General features: G+C 48.3%; 1 protein-coding gene across 2 annotated transcripts in view; it reads left to right on the plus strand.

The window, feature by feature from the left end:
• CLPTM1 (CLPTM1 regulator of GABA type A receptor forward trafficking) overlaps positions 1-10,423 on the plus strand; it is a 32,568-nt gene extending 22,145 nt beyond the window's left edge. For both annotated transcript variants that reach the window (XM_081868997.1, XM_081868998.1), the window contains exons 6-14: positions 166-251; positions 1,415-1,535; positions 2,088-2,332; positions 3,341-3,434; positions 4,118-4,308; positions 5,629-5,724; positions 6,475-6,610; positions 7,582-7,749; positions 8,975-10,423. In XM_081868997.1, coding sequence (XP_081725123.1) covers positions 166-251; positions 1,415-1,535; positions 2,088-2,332; positions 3,341-3,434; positions 4,118-4,308; positions 5,629-5,724; positions 6,475-6,610; positions 7,582-7,749; positions 8,975-9,291 — 1,454 coding nt within the window. In that variant the 3' untranslated portion in view covers positions 9,292-10,423. The remainder of the gene's footprint in view (positions 1-165; positions 252-1,414; positions 1,536-2,087; positions 2,333-3,340; positions 3,435-4,117; positions 4,309-5,628; positions 5,725-6,474; positions 6,611-7,581; positions 7,750-8,974) is intronic.
• Positions 10,424-17,419: the final 6,996 nt, after the last annotated feature.

Below are 17,419 nucleotides of genomic sequence, written 5' to 3' on the forward strand. Positions count from 1 at the left end.
TGACTGGCAAATGCAGTAAATAATAACGACGACAACCGTGAGCGATAGAAACCCAGGTTGAAAGGTGCTTGCAGTTCTCAGGTTCAGGATAATGCTACTGTCTAGCTTTACCTGCTAGTAGTGTTTTGCATCTGCTTACCTTTCCTTCCCCTTTCTTCTTTGCAGTGATAAATAAGTATAAGCGCAGACGGTTCCAGAAAACCAAGAATCTGCTGACAGGGGAGACAGAAGCGGATCCCGAAATGATAAAAGTAACAATTGCTTCTTATCTCAGACCCCCTGCATATCGCCCTCCCCTCCCCGTCCTCCTTTAGCTGTCAAGGTCACAGGTTCCCCCCCCCCTTCTCAGTGGGCACAGTCCCACGGGGCTTCTGGCTAGCACACCTCCATTCTTTCTGTCCCCATAATTCATCCTTCCCGGATTGTGAGGCTGGCAGCCCAAGGCTCTCTGGCAGAGCTGAGCCTCTGACAAATCGACATTGGTGGCCAAATCACTATGCTTAATGTTGCAGAACTATTTTCATCATTCCTTTCAGTTCCTCACTTCATAATACGCCGAAGCCCTCCACCTGCCGTCTTTCTTCTGAAGTGGGGGGTTGGAAATTCCATGAACCGTTCTCTTGTATTTATAGTGCTAGAAAGATAATATTGGGCAGGGTGGGATGACATGAAGGCAGGGAGGAAATCTATTACAAACCGCTACAGTAAAAGCCTGGGTTTTTATTGAAACGCTTGGTCTGGGAAAGAGCTCTTTGCAAACTGAGGTTTTGTGGTTCATGCTGGGGGGAAATGTTTTAAGTGATGAGTTGAGGCTTGCCTGTGGTCTGCCCAGAAGCATCTGGCTGCACGCTGTTGGGAACAGGATGCTGGGCTAGATGAATTCTTACGTAATGGGGGGGGGACGCCTTTGGGGCTGATTTTGGCTCCCTGACATCCAGATACAGCCTTTGGGGGGTGTTGGCAAACGAGTGAGAGCGCTATATTTAAGCCTCACTTCTTGCGTGCAGCCGACATTATAATTTGTGGGGACTCTCTTAGCCCGGCCTCCACCACCCCTGTTCAAAATAAAGCTTTGCTGGTCACACCTGTGTCGCTTTGAATAGAGTGAGTGCTGAGACCCCTCCAGTTGCCACTTAGAAGGGCTGTGCTGTGCCTAAGGCTAGCCAGAGGCCTTTGTCAAGCATGTTGGCTTCTTCTGCAAGCCCGTGGCTTCTGGTAGAGCTAATTAGAGGGCCTCTTCCTTGGCATCTCTAAACATCTTCCAGGCTGCGGCAGCAAGCAGGAATAGGAGCCGTCCCTTCTGACAGCATAGGGTCAAAATTGCTTTGAAAACCTTGACTGTATGTATCTGCAGCAGTCCTGCTGCTGGGTTTGATGTGGAAACTGCTTGCAGTCCTTTACGCTTTTGTTGCAGAGAGCTGAAGATTACGGCCCCGTGGAGGTGATCTCACACTGGCACCCAAACCTCACCATCAACATTGTGGATGACCACACACCATGGGTAAAGGGCAGTGTTCCTCCGCCTCTGGACCAATGTAAGGACAACAGATAATTAGCTCCTCAGGCCGCTCGGGTCACAATATACAGTTGCAGCGGGGAGAGAAGAAATAAAAGCATGACCGTGGCACGTTCCCTTTTGCACACGAGCTCAGGCTGAAACCCGCAGCCTGGAAATTCCTTCCAGTGTGGGGAAAAAAAAGGGTCAACTTTTGCAGCCTGCATGGTTAATTTGAAAATCCAGGTTGTTGGGAAGTTTTCAGTTGTGCTAATCCACCCCCGAGCTTCAATTTGGTTCTCTTTATGGATGTTTTGAGGGGAGAGGAGAGCCCGGAGACAGACGAAGCAGGGAGAAAGGTGCACAAAATTATTTTGAAAGTGATATTTCACGTGTAAGGATATTTGTGCAAACCGCCAGCTCATTTGAAAGAAAATCATGCCGTGGTGCAATGCCGTTGTTGTGACATCATAAATTTATGAAATTGTCAGATGCGGGAGACACCTGGGGTGCAGGGCTTTGGGGTTCCTTTTCAGTGTTCCGCTGGTCCAGCTGCACAACACGTCCCCCCTTTGGACTCTCTTTGTTTCAGATGTGAAATTTGACGCGGTGAGTGGCGACTACTACCCCATCTTGTACTTCAACGATTACTGGAACTTGCAGAAGGACTACTTCCCTATCAACGAGACACTGGAGCGCCTTCCTTTCCGACTGTCCTTCTGCCCGCTGTCACTGTGGCGATGGCAGCTGTATGCTGCCCAGAGCACCAAGTCCCCCTGGAACTTCCTGGGGGAGGACTTGTATGAACAGTCGGATGAGGAGCAAGACTCTGTGAAGGTGAGCAGGGAGCGATGGCCGCGATGCCGTTCCTGGGGGCGGGGTAGGGGAGCTAGGGGGAAATCTCACACTCGGCAACCAGCGCATACCTTTGGTTTCAGATAGTAAATGGGTAGACGAGGCCTACAAAGCTCAGGACACAAATTGTCATGGCCCTCTATTAGCTGTGATAGCTCGTTTACCAGAAGTAATTTATAGCCACTTCCGCCCTACGGAGGAGGTGGGGTTGCAGGCTTCACGGCTCCACCACACGCGCAGTGGGTGGAGGCCAGCCCCCACGCGATTGGGGGGATTCCCGGCCGCGTCACCCCCTGGCCAGCCAATCGGCTGGTTCAGGGGGCGTGGCCTGCCCTATAGAGGCAGGACGCGGCCGGGGATCTCCCTCTTTGCCGCTCATCAGCTGGTATAGTTCTGTAGATGGAAGGGGAGAGGTAGCGTCATCACCTGCCCCGCATATTGAAGGGTAGTCCGGTAAAGGATTCCGGGGGGGGGGGGTTTGTCTGAAGTCTAGGCAGGTGAGGACCTAAGGCACGCCCCTAACGGTGACCCCGGGAGAGTTCCTATTTGATGTGCATCAGCAGGACTCCTCCTACTGGTGGTTAACCCTTCCCGGACTTCAAGCGGACAGGCTGAAGTCTGATACAGTCAGTTAGGACCAATGCCTAAGCCAATACTGCTCATCACCTATAACCAATAAAGTTGTGACTTTTTTTAGCCCATTCGCCTTAATAATCGCGTCATGTGTCATTATTTCCACTGGGGGGGGGAGAACGTGAACTCGCCACGCAATTAGCGTTAACTCTGGAAATGTATACTCGATTCAGATCAAACTCAGCCTTCTACAGCAAAAAAAACATCAGGAGGCTTCCTTTGGTCAGAATTGAGTGTACATTTCCAGAGTTAATGGTAAATACGTTACAAATGACTGGCGTGCTTCTAATTTTGTATATTTTGGGGGTGCCCTGGAAATGCCGGTCTTTCTCATACCCTCTTTCTCCTTTCTCCTAGGTTGCACTATTAGAAACCAATCCCTACCTTCTGGCATTGACCATTGTTGTTTCCATTGTACATAGCATTTTCGAATTCCTCGCTTTCAAAAATGGTAGGTTCCAAAATATTTGAGCTTCTTCTCTTCTCTCTCCCCAACCCCCTTTCCCCCTCCTGCCTGTTTAAAGCCAGAAGGTGAAGGGGCAGGGGAGGATGCCGCAAGGCTCTAGCGCAGCTGCCTGTCTTCCTCCTCAGTGCCTTCTGCGCTTCGAGTCAAAGCCACCTCTGGACAGATACCAGCCTAGCCAGCAGTACTGGAGGATTGTGGGAGGCAGGTGGCGCTGTGGTCTAAACCACCGAGCCTCTTGGGCTTGCCGATCAGAAGGTTGGCAGTTTGAATCCCCGCGACGGGGTGAGCTCCTGTTGCTCTGGCCCAGCTTCTGCCAACCTAGCAGTTCGAAAGCACGCCAGTGCAAGTAGATAAATAGGTATCACTGAGGTGGAAAGATAAACGGCGTTTCCGTCCACTCTGGCTTCCGTTATGGTGTTCCATTGTTCCAGAAGCGGTTTAGTCCTGCTGGCCACATGACCCGGAAAGCTGTCTGTGGACAAACGTTGGCTCTCTCGGCCTGAAAGCAAGATGAGCGCCGCAACCCAATAGTCGCCTTTGACCGAGCTTAACCGTCCAGCGGTCCTTTATCTTTTTACCATTTACTGGAGGATTGGGAAGTAGCTCCAGTGAAAAGCTGAAAAGCATTCTTTTCCTTTTAAGCCTCTGTTTGTCATCTTCCTTTTTAGATATTCAGTTCTGGAACAGCAGGCAGTCCCTAGAGGGGCTCTCTGTCCGCTCAGTATTCTTTGGAGTATTCCAGTCACTCGTCGTCCTTCTCTACATCCTGGACAACGAAACTAACTTTGTGGTGCAAGTCAGTGTCTTCATTGGGCTCCTGATTGATCTCTGGAAGATCACAAAAGTTATGGATGTCAGGGTAAGAGCTGAACAAGGAGGGCAGTTGTTGCATGAAGGTGTCTGCTCTCGTCTTATCTCTCGTTTCGATGACATGAAATTAGAGTAGTTAAAACGAAACAAAAAATAGGGATGAGATCCAAAAGGATCTCTCCAAGCCGGGCAAATGACCAGTAAAATGGGAGGATCACAGGGTGGTTTTTGGTATTAAAAAAAATGAGAATATGTAGCATAATAGCAAACAAAACAGTAACATGCAGTTTAAAAGGCCATAGGCTGGCTAATTGAACCAAGGCCTGGTTGAAGGGGAATGTTTTCGCCTGGCACCTAAAGGATACGTAGTGAAGGCGCCAGGCAAGCCCCCCTGGGGAGAGCATTCCAGAAACAGGGAGCCACTGCAGAGAAGGCCCCGTTCTCGTGTTGCCGTCCTCCGGACCTCTCGTGGCGGAGGAACACAAAGAAGGGCTTTGGATGATGAGCGCAGGGTCTGAGTCAGTTCATATGGGGAGAGTCGGTCCTTGAGGTATTGTGGTCCTGTCTCAATGTAAGCGAGTGTAAAATAATTGTGGCAAAAGAAACTAACTGATTGGGCGTGAGCTGGCAGTGACTGACTAGGAAGAGGAAGCACTTGGGTAACTGCGCAAGCCCAGCCGTTCGGAACCAAAGAAAAGCCTCACTTGATCAACCCGGCAGCCCATCTTCCCCAGATCCAGTGGTCAGCCAGATTCCTCACAAACAGGGCCAGAAACACGTACACACCTTGTTCCTTCCCAGCAACTGGTATCCAGTGGCGTAGTGTCTCTGAACATTGAGAGTTCCAGGTGGCCGTTGCGACTTAAGAGCCACTGATAGCCCTGCCCTCCTCGAATTCCCTGCATCCCTTTTCGAAGCAGTCTGAGAACCAACTTCAGTACATGTTAACTGCCTTGTGCAAAGCAGTCCTTTATTTCACCTGCCCTTGTGCTTTTTCTGTATGAGGGCTCGAGAGTTACTGAAAAAGACTCTTGGTAATAGAACCGTTGCGTTAGTTTTTGTTGTTGTTGCTTCTACAGGATGCTTAGAACTCTGGGTAGACCTCTGGCTATTTCAGAGAAAGCCGGGGATCTGGGACAATTTGAGTGTGAACACAACCGCATCACGTGGAGTTGGATCAAAAAGGCATTTGGGAATCCTAGTTTCCTGGGATCCCAGCAGGGCTGGGATGAGAACACTTTTTGCCTCCTTTTCCATCGTGGGCTTCACCTCATTTGCTTCAAGTCCACTGGATTCCCGTCCCTCGGCGTCTGTCTCTTAACGCCTTTCCTCTCTCTGTTCTTTCCTCCCTCGAATAATGCTGCAACAGCTGGATCGGGAAAACAAAATTGCCGGGATCCTTCCACGCTTGACTTTCAAAGACAAATCGACGTACATCGAATCGTCTACCAAAGTCTATGATGACGTGAGTTTAGCGCCTGCTCTAGGAGAGGGTCCTCTCCAGATACTATGGGGAGAGGAGCTATTTTTCATTGTGGTGATTTGTACAAGTGCATACCGGCTAGGGAATTGGTTGTTGTCATTACTATTATTGTTGTTAGTTAGTTACCCTAAGGGACGCGGGTGGCGCTGTGGTCTAAACCGCTGAACCTCTTGGGTTTGCCGATCAGAAGGTCATCGGTTTGAATCCCCGCAACAGGTTAAGCTCCCGTTGCTCTGCCCCAGCTCCTGCCAACCTAGCAGTTTGAAAGCATACCGGTCCAAGTAGACAAATAGGTACCGCTGCGGCGGGAAGGTAAACGGCAGTTCCGTGTGCTTTGGCTTCCATCACGGTGTCCCGTTGCAGCAGAAGCAGCTTAGTCATGCTGGGCACATGACCCGGAAAAGCTACCTGTGGACAAACACCGGCTCTCTCAGCCCAAAAGCAAGATGAGCGCCTCAACCTCACAGTCGCCTTTGACTGGACTTAACCGTCCAGTGGCCCTTTACTTTTATCTTTTTTTACCTGGGGCAAACTGCAAAAATCTAAAATGCAACTTTGAAAACAGACTAAAATGCTTAGTTACAACAAATTCAACCAAAAAACAACAACACATCACACCTGCACATGTGGGTGGCTAGTCAGGCACCTCTGGATCTCCCTCCGTTTCTAATTTTCCCAATTGTGGACTTTCCTATTCCTTCTGAACTTGTCTCGATTTGTTCACCTTTGCAGATGGCTTTCCGGTATCTCTCCTGGATCCTCTTCCCCCTCCTGGGCTGCTACGCTGTTTACAGCCTCCTCTACATGGAGCACAAGGGCTGGTACTCCTGGGTTCTCAGCATGCTCTATGGGTTCCTGCTGACTTTTGGTGAGTAACAGGAGCATTCCTAAAGCAGCGTTCTGTGTGGCCTGGCAGCTTGCATCTCCCCACGTGCGGAACTGGGCATCTCCATGTGAATTATGTTCTCTTCGCCCATTAACCCAGGGTTGCCCTGGACTCCAAAGCTTTCTCTCTCTTTTTTTTGATAAACAGAAAAAGCAAATCTCTAGTTATTCTGGAAAGAAAGTTATGGGGCAAAACTCACAGGAACTTCCTAAGCAATTTCTGTGAAATTTCCTTTCCTTTCCGTTTTAATTTGCATACCGCCTTTCTATATTACTATGCACAAGGCGGTTTACGGTTTCTTTGTTGAAAAAACAACAAAGATTGCACACCTTGTAACAATCTGATCCAATACAAAAATGTCATATTAAAAACTTGACTTTAAAATAAGCAACTTAATATTAAATAAAGTAACACTCCATAATCCATTAGGATATAATAGCACACAATAAAATTAAAGGTCAGCAAATAATAATTAAACAGGAATTCAATCTTTGCAATTACAATAAATAATTTCTAAACTATAATCAATAAAAAATAACAGAAATGTGCCTATTAGACAGCAACAGAATCAGCCGCTGTGTGTGTGTGTGTGTGTGTAATCAATATTGTTTGATCTCCACACTCTGGACCATAGCTGTCAACTTTTCCCTTTTCTTGCGAGGAATCCTATTCGGAATAAGGGAATTTCCCTTTTAAAAAGGGAAACGTTGACAGCTATGATCTGGAGCAGCAGGGCATAGCTGACTTCCCCTGGTAAGCAAAAGATTCCTGGGGATGGCCCTGTCTCTAATTTTGTGCTTTGTCATCCACTCCACCCCAGGACACTCTCAATACTTGGAAGTGTACCCACTGGTCAGAAAAGGTTGCTGACTTCTGCGTTAACTACTCCAGCATTGACTTTTTCTTTTCCTTCCTTCCTTTGTTTTGTTGCCCTGCCCTGTCCCCCCTCCCAGGCTTCATCACCATGACGCCTCAGCTGTTCATCAACTACAAGCTGAAGTCTGTTGCTCACCTGCCCTGGCGGATGCTCACCTACAAAGCCCTCAACACCTTCATCGACGACCTGTTTGCCTTCGTCATCAAAATGCCCATGATGTACAGAATAGGCTGCCTTCGAGACGGTAATTTCTCTCCCTCCTGCATCTCATCGTATTCTCCCACCCCGCCTCCTGTGTATCTCAGGGGGGCTTTTTCTATGACAGGCCACCCCGAACCAATGATATCTCAGTTGGTAGAGCGTGAGAACCTTAATGTCAGGATCATGGGTTTGAGCCCCACATTGGGCAAAAGATTCCTGCGTTGCAGGGCATTGGGCTGGATGACACAATTCTGTGATTCTGTTGAGTGTTTCCCGGACAATTTGCAGACTTCTGTATATAATAATAATAATAATAATAATTTATTATTTGTACCCTGCCCATCTGGCTGGGTTTCCCCAGCCACTCTGGGCGGCTTCCAACAAAGATTAAAAATACATTAAAATATCACACATTAAAAACATCCCTAAACAGGGCTGCCTTCAGATGTCTTCTAAATGTCAGGTAGTTATTTATCTCTTTGACATCTGGTGGGAGGGTGTTCCACAGGGCGGGCGCCACTACCGAGAAGGCCCTCTGCCTGGTTCCCTGTAGCTTTGGTTCTCGCAGTGAGGGAACCGCCAGAAGGCCCTCAGTGCTGGACCTCAGCGTCCAGGCAGAATGATGGGGGTGGAGACGCTCCTTCAGGTATACAGGGCCGAGGCCGTTTAGGGCTTTAAAGGTCAGCACCAACACTTTCAATTGTGCTCGGAAACATACTGGGAGCCAATGTAGGTCTTTCAAGGCCAGTCTTATGTGGTCTCAGCGGCCACTCCCAGTTACCAGTCTAGCTGCCGCATTCTGGATTAGTTGTAGTTTCTGGGTCATCCTCAAAGGTAGCCCCACGTAGAGCGCATTGCAGTAGTCCAAGCGAGAGATAACTAGAGCATGCACCACTCTGGCGAGACAATCTGCGGGCAGATAGGGTCTCAGCCTGCATACCAGATAGAGCTGGTAAACAGTTGCCCTATGCATACAGGTTCCTGAGTGTTTTTATTTATATATATTTATATAAATGGAAATATTAAATATATGTGCCAAACGGGCTTCTAAGAGGTCTGAGATAGCTCAGTTGGTAGAGCATGAGCTTAATCCTGGCTGTGGGCAAAAGATTCCTGCATTACAGGGGGTTGGACTAGATGACCCTTGTGGTCCCTTCCAACTCTACAATTCTGTGATCCTTGGACAAATCTATGGAGAACTCCGAGCCAAAGGGCCCTGCTCTCTCCTACCTTGTTGTAACGCCTGTCCTTTCCTCCTCTCCCCACAGATGTCGTTTTCTTCATTTACCTCTACCAGCGGTGGATCTACCGGGTGGATCCGACCCGCGTCAACGAGTTCGGGATCAGCGGGGAGGACCAAGTATCTCGGACCGCGACGCCGAGCGTTGCTCAGCAGGACGGTGGCCCTGCAGTGCTGGCCAACAGGGCCGTCAGGGCGGTAACGGAGGGCCCGGCAAACGGTGCCCCCGCAGCAGCGACGGAGAGAGGAGCCACCGACATTCCCGCAGCCACCTCGGCGAGCTTGCCAGACGGCGCGGCCGAAGCACTCCCTTCGAAAACGGTGGAGGAGAAGAAGAAAGATTAACCTGCTCCCGCGTTTATTTTTTAAGATCCCTAACCTGACACTCTCACTGTTGGATAATGGACAGAAAGCAAAATGGGTGGGGGTGGCAAGCAGAGTTGCTTCGGCCCCTCCAGGGTCCAAAGCGTTTTATTTTCTATTCCAGTAAACACGCGGCGGCGGCTGGGGCGGTTTTTTGGGAGGGGGTGGGGTGGGGTGGGAGGAAGACCGCTTGAAATGTTGGTGGAGTTCGATGTGATAAGCTGTATCCATGAGAGAGAAACCTCACCTCACCCACCCACTTCCCCCCGCCCCTCCGTAAATCTCTATGTTTAAAAGCAAAACTCAAACCAGTAATCATTGTGACCTCCATGCCATTGTGCGGGTATTTAGGACATTGTTATTAAGGAGTTTTCCTCCAAGTTGTGTCTCCGTTTCATAAAGAGAGCTGATGATCAGAACAAATGATAGCAAAACACCGTTTCTCATCATTACATCCTAATAACAGACTCTGGATTTAATAAATTCATTTGGGTGTTTTAAGTTAAAAATAATAATACACCAAAACAACCCCTCTGCTTCTCCCTCCTCCTGTTTCTTCTCACAAGGTTTAGAGTAAGGAATTTCCTCCAGGACTGCGCATGTGTCACTGGGTGTAAAATCCAGCTTTCATTTAACAGCAAGATTCAGGTTTTTAACACAGTGTTAATTGTGTGTGAATTACTTCCTTTCCTTTGGGATCTTCAGTGGCTTTAGTATTATTGGGGGGGGGGTGGAGATTACCTGCTGTAAATTTCTGTGATGTCTCTCTTAACTGCCCCCCCCCCCCACTGATTTTCACATAATGCCAAACCATGGTTTAGCATTACATATAATCCCAGCCCTCCTGCTTAACTCTGGCTTGATAACTACAGCTAAAGGCCATTTGTTAACCATGGTTCATAGTTTGCAAACCTTAGTTATCATTAACCAAAGCTTAGCATTACTTCTAAGCCCAGACCTCCTCCCTGAACTATGGTTAAGAAGCCATCGACGTCCACAAGCCAGACCTGGGAGTGAAGAGCGACAAAAAATTCAAACTGCTCTCAAGGAATGGCTGATCTCACTGATGTTTTTAACTGTACTGTGCTGTAGTAAACAAAGTTTTGAGTGATCATCTGCCAGACACTTCGACTTTCACTAATGTTTATTAGGTTTAGCATTAACCATGGTTTAGTTTATTGCACAGATTTAAAATTCCCCTCAATGTTTTTCTCCCCATGCATTTTAAGGTGTGTTTTCTCTCTCCCCCCCCTTAAAATAAGGTCACGGAGACCTATACACAATTTTTCTTTGCAGTCCGCTCTCGTCTCGGATTTACAACGGCTAAACCAGAGTGTGGGGGTGCTCTGTTCCTGCTTGGGTCAGCAAAGCCCCTCCCCACAGCATCAGCACTGCTGCCTCCAAAAATTTGGGTCATGCTGGGTGGACTTTTCCTGGGGGAGGCTCCATAGACACGCAGCTTTGCCTCCCTGCTTTGTGATGATCTCACCCTTATGAGATGGGCTGTTCTTGTTCATAGACCTTTTCTGCAGCTCAGTGCCAGGAAATCTGCTTTGTTGTTGTTGTTTAGTTGTTTAGTCGTGTCCGACTCTTCGTGACCCCCTGGACCAGAGCACGCCAGGCACTCCTGTCTTCTACTGCCTCCCGCAGTTTGGTCAGACTCATGTTTGTAGCTTCGAGAACACTGTCCCACCATCTCGTCCTCTGTTGTCCCCTTCTCCTTGTGCCCTCCATCTTTCCCAACATCAGGGTCTTTTCCAGGGAGTCTTCTCTTCTCATGAGGTAGTCAAAGTATTGGAGCCTCAGCTTCAGGATCTGTCCTTCCAGTGCTGATTTCCTTAGGAAGGAAATCTGCTAGCTGCTGCTACTACTTTCTTTCTTTCTTTCTTTCTTTCTTTCTTTCTTTCTTTCTTTCTTTCTTTCCTTCCTTCCTTCCTTCCTTCCTTCCTTCCTTCCTTCCTTCCTTCCTTCCTTCTTGTTTCCTCCCTCCCAAAGTGAAGGAATGTGGTAGCTTAATCCCACTGAAGCAGCTGATCAGCCTCTGCTGTCGTGAAGTGTTCTTACAACTCTGGAACTGCAACGCCACTATCCTGAATTCTGTGCGCAGCACCAAATCTTACGTTCGCGCAACCAGCCTGCAAAGAAGTGGCTTTCGCTGAGCCCCAGCTATAGATTATTTGGAGACGGGAAGGGAGCGAGTGGCAGCCTCTGGTGTCTCTTGCCAGGCCCATCCTCTCTTAAAATATCTGCCTCATCCCCGGAACCAACCTTTCTCCGTATGTTATAAAGCAGGAAATTCCTTTCGGCTAAACTTGCAGGCAGTCATGCCTCAGGAATGCTCGCTCCAGGAATGTCTCGCAGTTGCATGTGTTGAGTCTGGACTGTCGCTTCGTGGCATCCTAACTGTTTATCTTGGATTAAGGGCATTGGGGGCACCCTTGTTGCAAAGAACACAAGGAAGGCGGGGGGAGAACGTGGAAGAAAGGGGACGCAGGACCAACATCAGGCTAACAAATTTCCCACAGGGTCCCTCCATGTGAATTCCCTCCCTTTCTCTCTGGAGCAGCACTTTCTCCTGTGTGCTAGCCACAGTTTAGCTTTAACCAGCTTTTAACTGGTTTTAATTCCAAAATCCTGCCGTTTGTATTGGGAATAATAATAATAATCATCTGGCTGGAGTATAAACTTGTAGGGGATACAGAGAAAGAGGCAGAGCATTAATACTTTGCTGCTTTAACCATTGGGAAATCCTGCTCTGGCTGCACTGCTGTGCCCATACAGTTTTTCAGACTCCAGTCAAGTGCTGGCTAGTTGCTGCTGAGCCTTTCTTTGCAGCCTTAAGGACTAGAAACTTGTTTTAAGGGTATAGCAAGGAGCCTCGCCATGCTGAGTTTTGTATCTAGTACCACTTTCTGTGCCTGGGCAATGGCCGTCTCTGCTCACACACCTGGTTACTGGGAAATACAGTGGTACCTCAGGTTACATACGCTTCAGGTTATAGACTCCGCTAACCTAGAAATATTACTTTGGGTTAAGAACTTTGCTTCAGGATGAGAACAGAAATCGTGCGGCGGTGGCGCAGCAGGAGGCCCCATTAGCTAACGTAGTGCTTCAGGTTAAGAACAGTTTCAGGTTAAGAACAGAGCTCTGGAACGAATTAAGTTCTTAACCCGAGGTACCAATGTAACAGCATTTTTAGAAGTGTGCATGCACACGAAAGCTCATACCAATAACAAACTTAATTGGACTCTAAGGTGCTACTGGAAGGAATTTTTTAATAGCATTTTTAGAGACCATTTCTACACTGCGTTCATTTGCTGTCCAATAACCCATCCAGCGCGGACACAAAATGTACAGGGCTGTATCGGTCTTTAAGAAATAAGAATTGCTGTGTAATGTTAGTGACAGTTCAAGCTGACCAGCTGCAGAGAGTGAAGAGCGCTGCAGGAGATCTTTTCGGCCGGGTGCAATGAATTGTTAACGCTTCTGCTCTGCAGGCAAGATGGAGCTGCCACCACCATGAACTAGTTTTAAGATTTGATTTCTGCAGACCTTGCAGGCAGCGGGGAGGATGCTGGAGGTTGAAGGGTAGCAACTTATACCTTTAAAATAAAATTTAAAAAGCATCCTTACGAGCTGGGATGAACCATCCGCAGCCTTCAGATGTGATTGAAGACCAGTTTACATCAGTCCCTGTCCACACGGCCAGTGGCCAAAATATCACTGCATATTGGATCTTCATCAAGAGACACACAGGGTGGTTTGCAAAGGTGATGCAACTGAAAGACCACAGCAACAGTTCCCTCTCCTTGCTTTGCATGGAGAACATCCCAGGTTCTGGTTCTGGCTGTTCCAGGTTAAAAGGTTCAGGTGACAGGAAAGAGCCCTCAAAAACCACTGCTAGCGTCAGAAGAGATGATCTTGAGCCTTAATAACTGACAGTCTAACCCGGTATTATAAGGCAGTGCTTCCTACATTCCTGAACTCTCAAAGGGGCAAAACTATTTTTGATAAATGGGAAATAGAAGCAGGGGGGATGTTGGGTCAAGGAGCGGAATTTCAAAAAATATTTAAGGAATAAGCAAACGCAACATCCAGTCACTATTCCAAAATGCAGAAGTGGTGGCTTGGGGAGTGGTTAGATAGACTCCCCATATTTTGTGGGGAGTGATCAGCTTTTCTCACATGGTAAACTTTTGCAGGGTGTCTCCCAATTCCCCTGGGCTGTCCCACAAAACATGCCAGGGTGTGGCCTTTTGGGGGGGGAGCTCGGTTCCATGTAGCTGCCGCAGAAGAAAACATCTGGAACCAGATGTCAACAGCTGTACACGCGCGCACACACAGAGAGAAAGCCTGTGTTGGAAATGGCATTTTCCATTTTGTGCCCGAGGCCCTTGGAAAGATCTGAAGATGTTGAGCAAAAGAAACCCGGAACGTATAGGCCATCTGAGAAGGGCCCTCTTCTCTTTTCCAAATGGCCCCAGATAACCCCAGGCTTTTGACACATAAGGGGTTACACTCCTTTGCTGCAATTTCGTATTTTCACAGCTTGTTTTGTTGACCTCAAGTTCTTGGGGAATCAGCAAGATCTGGCTTTGCCTTGCACTGGGAGTGTCTGTTTGGCAGCCTCCATAGCTATTGGGTTACCAGATGTGTGTGTGTGTGTGTGAGAGAGAGAGAGAGAGAGAGAGAGAGAGATGGGACTCTTCTGCCCCTTTTGCATTAAAGGAAGGATTTTAGCCGGGGCAAAATTTCCTGCTCCAGTAGCACCCGGCAGAAAACCAACTCCTCTAAGCAAAATGGCCGTCCCAGTACAGGACAGGGGACCTGTCGAACCGCCAGGTGATATTGGACCCCAACTCCCATCATGCCTCACTGTGAGCCATGATGCCTGGGGCTGATGGGAGTTGGAGTTCAACATCAAGGCCTATTGCTTCTCCAACCTGGGTAAGGTAAAGGTAAAGGGACGCCTGACCATTAGGTCCAGTCGTGGCCGACTCTGGGGTTGCAGCGCTCATCTCGCTTTGTTGGCTGAGGGAGCCGGCGTACAGCTTCCGGGTCATGTGGCCAGGATGACTAAGCCGCTTCTGGCGAACCAGAGGAGCACACGGAAATGCCGTTTACCTTCCCTCCAGAGCGGTACCTATTTACTTGCACTTTGACGTGCTTTCAAACTGCTAGGTTGGCAGGAGCAGGGACTGAGCAACAGGAGCTCACCCCATTGCGGGGATTCAAACCGCCGACCTTCTGATCGGCAAGTCCTAGGCTCTGTGGTTTAACCCACAGCGCCACCCGCGTCCCTTTCTAACCTGGGTACAGGTAACTAAATTAAAGGGCATTGCCTTTTCTCACAAGGTAACAGTGCCCTGCATGTGAGAGAGAAAGGAAGAGGGGCCAGAATGCATTTGGTTGCAATGATGGAACTGAGGAGGACTCTGTTAATCTGTTTACAATATCTGAGGGGAGCAAATAGGTTTAGTCATGACCCACCGAAAGGAGAAACAGACAACACTTTGCTCCATGCCCAGAAATTCTTTGCCAGAAACCGTCCCCTTTCATGAGGGATCGTGGCGGAAATTTGTTTGTAGAGGATGACTCGTCCATTAGACAGGGCACAGTCTAGCCCTCACTCTGCACTGTAATTTGAAACAGGGCTCAACCCCTAGCTGTGATTTACATGACAGTGCCTAGAACAGGAGCAGCGACAATAAGGGTGTCTCTGAGATTATGCAGAGTGACTTTCCTTCCACCTGGGAGTCAAAATCATGGCTGTTTTCTGCGCTGACCTGAGAAGAAATGTTTCCGGGACAGAGGATGTGGTTTCCTGGCAGGCATAAAACCCATTTCATTCACAAATTTAATATTTAAACCCCCTCCCCTTGAGGCAAGCTGCTGCTTCCACATTTGATGCCAGATTTGTCTTAACAGGCAGTGTCACAGAGCAAGTTCTGGACTTCCGAGCCTAAATATTTAGTATTACATTACTTAAGCTCCCCCCGCCCCGCTTTTTGAGTGTTCACACTTTACGTGCATAAAGTATCGAAAAGGGTAAAATAATTCGGTTGTCACGCATTCAAGCATATTTACAGGTAGGTAGCCATGTTGGTCTGCCGTAGTCGAAAGAAAATAATAAAATAAAATAATTCCTTCCATTAGCAGCTTAGCCGGTCTCTAAGGTGCTACTGGAAGAAATATTTTATTTTATTTTATTTTATTTATCTATACACATAACTCTGCAGCCAAGATACTCATTAGGATCTTGAGGACCGCTGCTTTTGCTTTAAAAAGTAAAAAGCTAGCTTCTCTCCTCTGCCCAGTTACAGAGACTGGGGAGGAAGAGAGACTCCTGAAAACATTAAATTATGAAGCATTCTCAGATGCAACTGCAGTACTGACACATTGTCGCCAGGAGGTGCTCCAGGAACCACGCAAATAAAAATCTACAATTGAGAAGAGGGAACCATAAGAAAGAATGGAGCGCATGTGTTGTTGTTTTTTTACAGAGCCCACTGGAACCCTTTGCATTATAATTGTTTGTTCCTGAGAGAGAGGGCTGAGGAGGAGCACTCTGCTCTATTCCATCCTTGCAGGACCGGCCCTACTGTTAAGCAGTGTGAGGCGGCTGCTTCTGGCGGCAGATGCTGAGGTGGTGCCCCCTCTCCAAAAGGAAAAAAAAACCCTTCCTACTAAGAATGCTGGCTGCTCCCAAGCCCATGAGCTAGCATCCCTGCACAGCCATGCCTGATGGTTGTCCGTCCAGTGGTTAGAGTGTCGGACCAGGACCTGGAAGAGCAGGGTTCAAATCCCTCCTCAGCCATGAAACGTACTGAGTGGCCTTAGGGTTCCTTATTTTTAAGCCAGACTTGGACCCATAGCTGTCAACCATCCCTTATTTGTCGGGAAAGTCCCTTATCCCAGCGCCGTGTCCCGCTGCTGTCCCTTATTGATGATGTCCCTTAAATTTCCCGGGTTTCAAAGGAAGCAGCTCCTCTCCCTCCTTCCCTGCCGTCGAGGGAGAAGGGAGGCTCCAACTGGGTTGCTTGGCTGCTTTGCTCACCCAATAAGGAGTCTAAGAACGACTGGGGGCGGAGCTTGCATGCTTTGTGCTGATCAAATCGGCCGCGTTGCCTGGGGACTCGCCTTTGCTCAGCGCTTCCCAGCGGAGAGGGGACGGTGGTTTCCCTTGCTGCATCCCCTTTGCCGGGTTGCTGCGCTGTGGGAACCACCACTTGAGGCTTCGTTTGGCTGCTGGCTGGGCTTTCTGCCTTTGGCTCGGAGGGGCTCAGAAGTTGAACATACCTGTGCTTGGAAAATCCCTTATTTTGGCTTCTGATCCCTTATTTTCGTGGCTGCTGGTTCCTTATTTTCAAATCTGTAAGTTGACAGCTATGCTTGGACCACACAGCCCTTCAAACAGAGGACTGGTCTCTGTGAAGTCGGATGCACTGTGGTTTTACTTGAAACAGGCATCTCCTTCTGTGCGAGAGTGAAAGGATTAGAAGATAATCTTTTCTGTGCAAGAGTGAAAGGGTTAGAAGATACACTCTTTGATCTGCAATCAAAGCAAGTTATCTCTTTTATTCCTCAGGGCTGGTGGTTTTTTTTCACATATACATTTAATCCGTTGATCAACGAAAACCCACACGGTGGACTGAGATTTATTTAGTCAGGCAACGGTTGTGACAATAGCACAATCCCTTCTGGGATTGTTAACCCAATTCCCAAATCGATTTTTCTTCCAGGGCCAGGAAACCATTTCCCTAAAGTCCACTTAGATATCAAAACCTTGTAAATGTTCAAAAATGCTTCTTGCTCCTGTCCTTGATTTCTCCATCTGCAAGGGAGGGTATTCGGTTATCTTTGCTGCCTCGAGGAAAACGCTCTGTCCCTGGCAGGGAAGAATTCTTCTTCCAGGGTCACGCTATCAACTCCCTTCTTACTCCCTCCGGACAAGGCGTTTGCTGTTTCCCTAAGGCGGGCAAAGGTTGCTCTTCCATTGTGGGGCCAGCCAGAGAGACACTTAAACGTTTTTTCCAAGTTTAAAAGGAAAGAAGGCCTCAGGACGCATAGGGGTTGCTGTTAGATCCTTATACCTAAATTTTTCTAAGCA

The sequence above is a fragment of the Podarcis erhardii genome (assembly GCF_964252035.2).
Source record: "Podarcis erhardii genome assembly, chromosome: 7".
NCBI lineage: Eukaryota > Metazoa > Chordata > Lepidosauria > Squamata > Lacertidae > Podarcis > Podarcis erhardii.